Raw genomic sequence first — 11,122 nt, 5'->3', positions numbered from 1 at the left:
TTGGGAGGCCGGAGGGAAAAAGACCTTTGGGGAGGCCGAGACGTAGATGGGAGGATAATATTAAAATGGATTAGAGGCAGGTGGGATATGATGGTAGAGACTGGATTAATCTTGCTCAGGATAGGGACCGATGGCGTGTTTAAGAGAGGGCGGCAATGAACGTCCGGGTTCCTTAAAAACAGTAAATATATTCCCCGAATTTATTAGTCACTAACATCTGTTTACGAATAATAACAGAGTCTATAATAATTCATCATGATGTCACATTTACTATTTGTTTCCTCATCCTTGTTCTATCACGGCTTGCTGGATTCGAAACTACCGCAATTTATTTTAAACACAATTTCAGTCATCCAATGTCTATTGCAAAATAATGTCGTCACCGTATTGGGAGAAAGTGTGTCCAGATTTCTGAAATATCAATCGTATAAACACATCACGTTAAAAGTTGTTTTGGACTTGCCGTCTGTCTGTCCATCCATCTGCCTGTGTCGGAGACCATATTGCATTTCGTTTATATTCAGTATTTGTGAGTTAATTTATTACGAAGTGATGCACAATGTGCTGTGATTGCATTAAAATAAATTAACAAGTTTTTATATGGAAACAAAAACACAAAATTGCAGTCAACTCGAAATCTATCCTGAAGGGAAGGTACAGACCAGTCATGTCAACTGATGCCCATACGGGCAAGCACGCGCTTTAGAGCCAAGGAGAGCCTGAGCGCTTTACAGCGGAAAGGAAAGAGACAGACGAATGAGGTGGTATATGCCGCTTGGTCGAGCTATATTCAGGGATGGCCAGCACTGATTCAATAGATAAAGGGAAGAGAACTTATTAAAACTGTATCCATGGTAATTTTTAGATTTGTCTGAGAAGTATAAGTGCATTATAAGAATGTAAGTTTTAATTTTAATGTTCATTTTTCACGAGTTTCATTTTTATTCAAAAGCAGTATTTTCTCAACTTTTTACAGAAAGGTGAAATTTTCAGATAACTATGTTTATTTAGTAGCCTTACAGATACTGAAACAATGTTTTCGTAAATTTAATCGTAAATATGTATTACTGAAGATACGCATTGAAAATTTTGAAAATATTCGCATGGAATATGTTTGTAAGAAAATGAATTAACAACTCAAATACTGTTACATCATAAACAAAGATATGTGACCATGTGTTGTAAAAATGTCAGCTCTATAGCTTCAGCAGATTTCGAGAAAATAATTTAATATTCTGATGATAGGAAGTTGCTCACAAATATCACCTTAAAAGCATAATGCGATAAGAGTTTTGCTATGGAATATTAGTTACACTTAAAACAGATACAGTACCTAGGTAACTTTGCTTTGTACTGTAATATTGTTTTGATTAGTTTATTGATTACTTTTGTAAGGCTAAAGATACCATCAATATCAATTCCAACTTATCATGTCATACTCAATCTCTTTCTTTGGAATATCACTTTCTTTATGAATAATGTGTTTCATCTACATTACAGTATAATATTATACTACTATGGAATTTAAGTGAATATTCCTTCTTAACTCGCTATTATGTTATTAAGATTTAAAACACAAGTGCAATATTAAGAAATCAATGTTAGTACTTTTGTTTTACAGACAATAAAGATAATATCAAACAGAAAGAAGCCATATAAAAATAACGACATAAAATTTCACGTTCCGTTTGAAGTTTGTGCACCACTGTTTTCTTAATCCAACAGGTTGCTTATTCATATACACAACCCTTCCTCTTTCCATACTTAGCGCTTGCTGCCCGCGCACCACGTGAAAGTAAGAAAAATGCGCTTGCTTTGACATCACTGCTATACAGTATAGCTCAGTCGGTCTTCAAAAACAGCCACATTTATGACATGTATCTGCGCAGAGCTTTCAAGATCGAAACTAGGTACATTCAAATTGCAGGCTTAAAGAAATTCATGTCAATAGATTCAGTGCATTTGTTTGTGTCAGTATCCAGGTCTTTGCACCGTCATTTGTTTATAAAAAAATCCATTTCTCTAGTTTCAAAACATCTGTGGTTAAATGGCTGCGTGCAAAATATTAAGTTGCAACTGTTGTCGTTTTTACCAAGGCCTCCTAACAGTGAACGGCTGCGTACCACAGCCTGATTAATAAATTCCGTCCCCATTAGAACGGAAGCGCGTCTGCATCAGTCCACCGTAGCAGCGTGTTAATTTTCTTCGCCGTTTGGTTAATTTCTCTGAATACGAAATTCCTGCACAAACATTCCTGGTGCGCGCTCCGCTTCGCTGCTGTCACGAATCTGCACAACAGTTTCAGGCCGTGTCACCGCAGGATGCGACAGGCTTGTTTTAAAGTTAGTATGTGATAAAGAACGCTCACCGTACGGGGAGAGTGACCCTGAAGACGGAAGTATCGGCTTGCATAGGGTTACTATCCCTTCCGCTGTTGACGAATGACTAATTCAAAGGGCTTCCAGGGAGGAATTCCCCTCTTCCTATGCACGGAATTATGCGGGGATAGAAGCGTCCACCGTAGACTGCTTTATTTCAATTTCTTAAGGAAAGCAATGTTTATTCTCTCCCCCAGGAAGTGAAAACTTACTTAAAAACTGTGTTATCATGGATCATCCCCTTTCTAAACTAATACTGAAATGTGTAACCTTAGTAAAGCACGACTAATGAAAGTTAGCATACATATGTAAATAATAATGATGATGATGATATTTACTTACTTACAAATGGCTTTTAAGGAACCCGAAGGTTCATTGCCGCCCTCACATAAGCCCGCCATCGGTCCCTATCCTGTGCAAGATTAAGCCAGTCTCTATCATCATACCCCACCTCCCTCAAATCCATTTTAATATTATCCTCCCATCTACGTCTTGGCCTCCCCAAAGGTCTTTTTCCCTCCGGTCTCCCAACTAACACTCTATATGCATTTCTGGATTCGCCCATACGTGCTACATGCCCTGCCCATCTCAAACGTCTGGATTTAATGTTCCTAATTATGTCAGGTGAAGAATACAATGTGTGCAGTTCTGTGTTGTGTAACTTTCTCCATTCTCCTGTAACTTCATCCCGCTTAGCCCCAAATATTTTCCTAAGCACCTTATTCTCAAACACCCTTAACCTATGTTCCTCTCTCAGAGTGAGAGAGGCCTATTTATTTATTATAATACTATTGTGCTGGTCAACAGCCATAGACCAATAATAATAATAATAATAATAATAATAATAATAATAATAATAATAATAATAATAATTACTGGCTTTTAAAGAACCCGGAGGTTCATTGTCGCCCTCACATAAGCCCGCCATTGGTCCCTACCCTGAGAAAGATTAATCCATTCTCTATCATCATATCCCACCTCCCTCAAATCCATTTTAATATTATCTTCCCATCTACGTCTCGGCCTCCCTAAAGGTCTTTTTCCCTCCGGCCTCCCAACTAACACACTATATGCATTTCTGGATTCGCCCATGCGTACTACATGCCCTGCCCATCTCAAACGTCTGGATTTAATGTTGCTAATTATGTCAGATACTACTACTACTACCACTACTACTACTATTATTAAAATAATAATATAGTAGGTTATTTTACGACGCTTTATCCACATCTTAGGTTATTTAGCCTCTGAATGAGATGAAGGTGATAATGCCGGTGAAATGAGTCCGGGGTCCAACACCGAAAGTTACCAACATTTGCTCATATTGGGTTGAGGGAAAACCCCGGAAAAAACCTCAACCAGGTAACTTGCCCCGACCGGGAATCGAACCCGGGCTACCTGGTTTCGAGGCCAGACGCGCTAACCGTTACTCCACAGGTGTGGACACTAATAATAATATAATAATATAATATTAAAATAATATATAATAACAATAATATAATATTAAAATAATAATAATAATAATAATATTAATAATAATAACAATAATAATAAATGTACATGAAATGAAAACCGTAGCATATAAAATATCATACGACCTACTAACTCAATCTTCATCGCTATTTAACCCCTTCCCCTCCCCCCCTCCCCCCCAAAGAAAAGGCCAGAATGTCTCAAATTATCACCGGTCCTCAATGTCCAGTGAAACGAAATTAGGAATGAAATTTTTCCGATGACGCGTCCGCAGGTTGGGGATAGAGGAAACGGCCCCCAGATAATACGGAGGGTAGCTGCGAATATATTGAGTAAGCTAGTCGCGGACAGCCGATAAAGGGTGGTCCTCCAGCTTGGGGGTTGGGCGAAGAGCTAACAACCCATCACAGTAAAAAAATAGCTTGTTACGAAAGCGCAACATACGAGTCAGTTCAGAATGGGACGGATTCTATGGTACGACCACAGGATAGGGACCGATGTGAGGGCGGCAATGAACCTCCGGGCTCTATAAAACCCATTTTTAAGAATCAATATGAACAGTCTGGCCTATAAGCTAAAAAAATAAATATTTTGCTTTTAAAGTTCATATCATATGTACCTCTGATTGAGGTTCTGGCTGATACGTACATCTATTATCAGGCAGTACATCTCACTTGACGATATGTGTCAGAGGAAGAACAATTGTTTGTATGCATCTGAAGTCTGATTAGTGCAATATGTAGCTAGTCAGCGATGTATGTAATGGAGGAGGAAAGGAACTGGTCACCCCTACCCTATTATCTCTTGGCTTAGTTGCCTCATGAGTGATGCCTTATTGGTGTTACTTACGAGTATTAGGTCCAATCTGTCTTCGGACTTAACATCATCATCATATCGTTTAACATTACACAGTCGCATTATTTTCTTTCATTCTTGCGCCATTGTACTCTATTCTCCCGCAAGCATAACTCGGCAGGCAAAGAAAATAAAACCGGAGAAATTATAATTTTTCTGCGTACAGTTTGAATACAAGTGCCCATTCCCACGTCAAACAAAGGCAAAAGACTTCAAAACCGGGGACGTTGGATCAAACTTCCAACGTAGCAGGGTAGCTTGAGACGACAGAAATAGAGTTGTATTGGCAATCAATCAGTGGCTGTTGTGTAGGAAGCATTAAAAAATGTAAACTTGGCTAATAAGTGCCTATAGGAAACTTACGGCATATTGGTAATTATATAATAAGCATCGGCCAAGCCATCTTTTCGCAATAGAGGTCCAGGGCACATTCATTATCAAATATATATCGGCACATATTTTGTAATTAAATTTCAGACTTTTTCTATTATTGACATATTGTCAGGCTCTTTCTAACGGGAAAGTACGTTCTGTGGACCTGAAGACAGCGGTCGGGCAGATGCTTAGTATACTACCGGCATATCAAATCACAATCAACTCTCAACGATACTCGGTCCACGAGAATACTGTACTCAATGCGATGGTAGCGTTGAACAGACTTCCATAATCTCAATATTTCTAATTATAGGTTAACAGTTCGTGCACAAATTCATGAAGAATCACACATCATCATTACATAACATTTGCATTCAATTAATTTGTTACATTTTACATTAATTAAATTAGTCTAATCTAATTACTCCTTATGAGTTAAATCATGTTCGTTTAATGTCCTATAATTTCATGAACACACAGAGCTTAATCTCATTTTCATAACGACATAATGTCTCTGATTTTTTTTTATTTATTCCTCCTAGTTACAAACGCCCTAGACTTTCGCCTCGGAAGATCTCCAAGTTCTTGCTTAAAAAACGCTCCACCTGCCAGAACATTCGAAGAGTCATTTGTAAATATATCGATAGACTAACTTAGTTCTTGCCCATTTCAACGTACGAACTATTTATATTGCTGAAAAAAATCTTGTCCGTTAGATACATGAATAGCCTGAATATTCTTTAAAAACAATAATAAAATGTTAGGACCCATAACTGTAACTAATCATAATTAAAAAAAAAAAGTTTAATAACCGCAGCATCAAGCTCTGGAAGCTTTTACCCCAGAATAGTAACAGATTTGTTCTGAACTTATTTCCTAAGGAATTAACAAAAGAAGGCTGCCCTGCGAATGCGGAGTGAAACAGGTGCTACGGGTATGTGCTTTCCATGAAAGATAAAAGAAAAGAATTTGGTGATGCAAAATTTGGGAATTTTTTTTTTCTTCGTGACCAGCATCTCTCTCATCTCTGCATTGTTAACCCGAAGAACGTCCTATCACCTTTGCTGATACTTCAAAACACACTCAACAATGTATTAACAATGCTTTTGATATGCAACAATGGACAATGTTAAATTTGTGAATTTTTAGCAAATAATTTTTAGTACAAAATATCATTCTGCAAGAGCGACTATCTTAAATATCTGGCGGCTATAAATCGCTGAATGAATTCTTATTTTATTACCAAATATTATCAACGTTTCTTGAATCGCGGACATAAACTAATGCCTGGTGCTCGTTAATTTTCATGTTTTGTAACAAAGCAATGCGTCAGATCTAGATAATTATTGTTAAGGTTGTGAACATGGTTTTACCTCTTCAATTTTGTAAGTCCGCCGGATAGACTTGCGGCGGATTTCGCCTACGTAGGTCTCCTCTACGGTGGCGTCCATGATTGGCACAAACAAATCTTCTTCACTCAACAGCCCAACGTTCAAAACCACACTGCGCGCCCCATCACGCCGGCCTGAGCAAAGAGTTGCCTCGAAGACGCGCGCGCCGCCACCCGGACAAACGGCGAACCGAATGGAATTGAATCTGAGAAGCGAAGCGAAATGTCCATCAGCTGATTATGTAACTGCATTATTTTTGTGATTATACTTGGAGAAACGTACAGACGTTTACGAAATCTGGATGTGTCTAGTTTTTGCATGTCCGTAACAGTTTATTTTATAATATTACTACCACGATCGAAGTCTTTCGCATTTAATATGCAGTGCAGCAGGTGATGCTAAGATATTGGGGCTGTAGGCCAGTCATGCATGAAGGCTTCCTCTCCCACACAATAAATCATGCAACATCAATAAATTTTATTTTTTATGTTGGTTATTTAACGACGCTGTATCAACTACTAGGTTATTTGGCAGATTAAATGATTGAGATCCCTTCTTGCTCCGGTTACAGGCCTTGCATTTACGAAGGTTATGTTATGTTAGGTTAGCTTAGATTAGCTTAGCTTAGGTTAGGTTAGCTTAGGTTAGGTTAAATTAGCTTTGGTTAGGTTAGATTAGTTTTGGTTAGATTAGCTTAGCTTTGGTTAGGTTAGGTTAGGTTAGGTTAGCTTTGGTTAGGTTATGTTAGCTTTGGTTAGGTTAGCTTGATTTGATTCGTCCATGTAGTAGTTAAAATTATATAATATGACAGTTTTTGATTCGTAATATTGTTAAAAAATAATAGGCCTATAATGAAAGCGGTGAATAATTTCATGGTCCTTAAATTTTTTTCCGTAAAAGGCTGGGTATTTTTCTATAGGCCAGAAATAAAACAGCAACGCCGTCATAATTACGTACTTTACGCTTTGGCGAACATTAACCGGAAATTTACTTTCCGTCATTTTAATTGTATTCCGTGAAACACGCCTTTTTTCCTGTTAATTTCCTTGTGATAACCTAGTTTATTATCTTATTACATCTTCATTTTCATTTAATGCATTAAAAAAACCGCCGTTGTACTACATAAAACCTTGAACTTGACTAATGGAGTGAATTATTTAAGAATATAGTCGCGAATTTGACTACCACCATTTCGATTATATTTTGTTTGATAGGGCTCGGTACGGCCCGGTGACTAGTGGCCAGCGAGTAGAATCGACTATCGATATTGGTCTGCCGTGCGTATTATCCAGTTGTTCCAATATTGGAGTTCATGCCGTCTTCATTATATTAAAATTATTATGAATGTAATTTGTCATAATTTTAAAAATACAGAGTGGATAAGAAATGAGTTATTTGCTCTCGAATTTTTTTCATTGGTTTATTTTACGACGCTTTATCAACTGCTATGGTTATCTAGCATCTGAATGAGATGAAGGTGATAATACCAGCGAAATGAGTCCAGGGTCCAGCTCTGAAAGTTACCCAGCATATACTCTTAATGGGTTGAGGGAAAACCATGGAAAAACCACAACTAGGTAACTTTTCCGAACCAGGATTTGAACTCGGGCCCGCTCGTTTCACGGTCAGGTAGACTAAATGCTACTCCACAGCGGAGGATTTCCCTCTCAATTATAATTAGTAAATTATTGATAATGAATTGGCAATGATAATTCATTTTAAATGAAAAGAAGAAAAGCGAAAGTAAGATATGATCTAAAAAAATATACACAGTATTTGTTTACTTGGTTATTTAACTACGCTATATATAATCACTCGGTTATTTAGCGTCAATGGGATTGGTGATTGCGAGATGGGGTCGAGAATTCGTCATAGATTACCCAACATTTCCCTTACGGTTAGGGAAAACCTCGAAAAAACACAACCAGGTAATCAGCCCAAGCGGGAATCGAACCCAAGCAACTCCGGATCAGTAGGGAGACGTGCTACCGTCTGAGCTATGTCGGTGGCTATTTTTTTTTTAATTTTGTAGCTTGTTCTCTATAAAAAAATGTTCAAAATGCTTTTCATTATGTTGCAACTAATATTCTAACGTTCGCATAGATTTCGAAACATGTTTGCAAATGTAGGTTGCTGCAATAGGAGAAAAAACTCTACGATTTTCCTCGCAATTCCACAATAAAATTGTTGTCTCCGGGTTCCGTCCATAATAAATTGATTCCTTCAACGTATTCCATACATAAGCATCGGGTGATGTGAAGTCAGGTGAATGCGATGGATACGTAAAATCTGTTCCGCGGAAAATTATGCGTTCACAAAAATGTTCCCGGAGAAAACTGAGTGAGTTCCTGGCAGTGTAGCAGGTGGCTCCATCTTGCTGGAACCACTGAGTATGTTGTGCGATGTTTCGTGCACGACAAAGTCTTCGCAGATCCCTCAGAAATGGTGTCATAATGAGGTTCCTATACCGACCCTGGTTAACAGTCAGAGGAAGTACACCATCGTCTTCCACAAAATATGCACCAAATACACCTTTTGCACATATGACACACCATATTGTTACACGTTCAGAATGAAGGGGTGTCTAAACAGTAACATCTTATCACGAAACTAATCTGAAACTTGTTTCAAACTAGGGTCATTTGCGCGTCCTAGCCTGTATGAGCGGAAATAATACTCTACAATAAACACTTTTTCCTCAGTTGTGAGAACCATTATAGCAAATCTTCACTATATTATGTATTATGGTAGACAACGCTAGAGGAAAGCGAGCCATTTTCCCTCGAAATTATTCAAATCAACTTTACAGGGAGTTATACCTGAGAGCTTGATTTGCATAATACACGTCACTGTACGTCAACAGAAAACCACAATTTAAAGTCACACAGAGTTAGTGTGCACTCAATGTTGGTTGTTTGACGGTTGTCAGCCCACTTTGAGGTCTGTGGATATAGAGGGAAAAATTGGATCGGTGTCTGGTAGAGTTCCCGGGTAGCTCAGTTGGAAGAGCGTTGGCAGAGCAGTGTATATTGGAGAGTACCGCATTCTTTTGATCCGACAAATGCCGACGCGGCGGCCATATTTACTCCTGCGGAGACTCGGCACACCGTAAGACTTGCGTGGGAACACAGGTTTCTAGTGTGATTTTCCATCGTTATCATGAAGAATGCCGTATTGTTGTGCAGTTAATCAATGTGTAATCAATTGCTGTTGTACTGAATTAGCATTACAGCTTATTGTCTATGCGGGTGACATGAATATATTAGGAGAAAATACACAAACTATTAGGAAAAACACGGGAACTTTACTGAAGCAAGTAAAGCGATAGGTTTGGAAGTAAATCCCGAAAATACAAAGTATATGATTATGTCACGTGACCTGAATATTATATGAAATGGAAATATAAAAATTAGAAATTTATCCCTCAAAGAGGTAGAAAAATGAATATATCTTGGAGCAACAGTAACAAATATAAATGACACTCGGGAGGAAATTAAACGCAGAATAAATATGGGAAATGCCTTATTATTCGGCTGAGAAGCTTTTGTCATCCAGTCTGCTATAAAAAAATCTGAAAATTAGAATTTATAAAACAGTTATATTACCGGTTGTTCTTTATGGTTGTGAAACTTGAACTCTCGCTTTGAGGGAGGAACAGAGATTAAGAGTGCTTGAGAATAAGGTTCTTAGGAAAATATTTGGGGGTTAGAGGGATGAAGTTACAGGAGAATGGAGAAAGTTACACAACGCAGAACTGCACGCATTGTATTCTTCACCTGACATAATTAGGAACATTAAATCCAGACGTTTGAGATGAGCAGGGCATGTAGCACGTATGGACGAATCCATAAATCCATATAGAGTGTTGTTGGGAAGCCGGAGGGAAAAAAACCTTTGGGGACGTTTGCGATTCTGAACAATTAGTTGAGTTTCTAGATACAGATGTAAGTAAACCCGAAACAGAAAGGTCTAGTGAAGATGAATCTGAGCAAAAGAAATTGATATAGGCTAAATTTTAATATAACTGAAAATGGAAATATTGACTTGAGTGAACAACAAGCTCTTAACTATTTGTTGGGATCAGTTTTGTTTAAAATAAAACAAAATAAGTTACATAATATTTGTGAAAACTGTATTTCATATCTAATAACTGATAACATTGATGAATCTATAAATTTTATTAGCATATTAGTGACTCTCAAATCGTACATGGAAATGTCACGTATACCCTTATAAATTCGTGTTTGATACAATTCTAAATGCAGAAAAATGTGAAACGTTGGTAGAAAATGTATTGACACTAAAGGATCTGAAGTCTTTATTCATTAACACTTCAACTCATACTTTCTCAATTCGTTATAATATATTTGAAAAAGTCTTATCACTATTTTAGGACTAGAATGTATGTTTTGTTAAGAAAATTGTCTGTTATAGCAAATGCACGACAACAATTTGCTAAATGTGGCGGTCGAAATGTTGGTGTGAGAATTGCACTAGAAAATTGTTGATGTTATCCCTATTGAAATGGACACAACATAAATAATAAATTGTTATCTCCCATGAGTCATTTCGCTATGACAATAATGTTTGTTAATTCTTGTCTCCTGTGTTCAATAAACCACAACATGTATGATATCGCCTTTAATCACC

General features: G+C 37.6%; 1 protein-coding gene and 1 long non-coding RNA gene across 12 annotated transcripts in view; one reads left to right on the top strand and one right to left on the bottom strand.

Moving 5' to 3' along the window:
- The window catches only part of tmod (tropomodulin), a 242,200-nt gene extending 235,587 nt beyond the window's left edge, over positions 1-6,613 (bottom strand). For 7 of the 10 annotated variants that reach the window (XR_011331054.1, XR_011331055.1, XR_011331057.1 and 4 more), the window contains exon 1: positions 6,455-6,613. Coding sequence is in view for 6 of the 10 variants with exons in the window: in XM_069819521.1 (XP_069675622.1) it covers positions 6,455-6,532 (78 nt within the window). In the remaining 4 variants the exon portion in view is untranslated. The remainder of the gene's footprint in view (positions 1-6,454) is intronic. The other 3 variants (XM_069819526.1, XM_069819525.1, XM_069819522.1) reach the window with 1 other exon arrangement.
- LOC138695117 (uncharacterized) overlaps positions 1-11,122 on the top strand; it is a 51,238-nt gene that overhangs the window by 27,134 nt on the left and 12,982 nt on the right. The window lies entirely within an intron of this gene.

This window comes from Periplaneta americana, chromosome 2, assembly GCF_040183065.1.
Source record: "Periplaneta americana isolate PAMFEO1 chromosome 2, P.americana_PAMFEO1_priV1, whole genome shotgun sequence".
NCBI classification, from domain to species: domain Eukaryota; kingdom Metazoa; phylum Arthropoda; class Insecta; order Blattodea; family Blattidae; genus Periplaneta; species Periplaneta americana.
The sequence above is the reverse complement of the archived record's forward strand: the minus strand, read 5'-3'. Positions and strand labels throughout refer to the sequence as shown.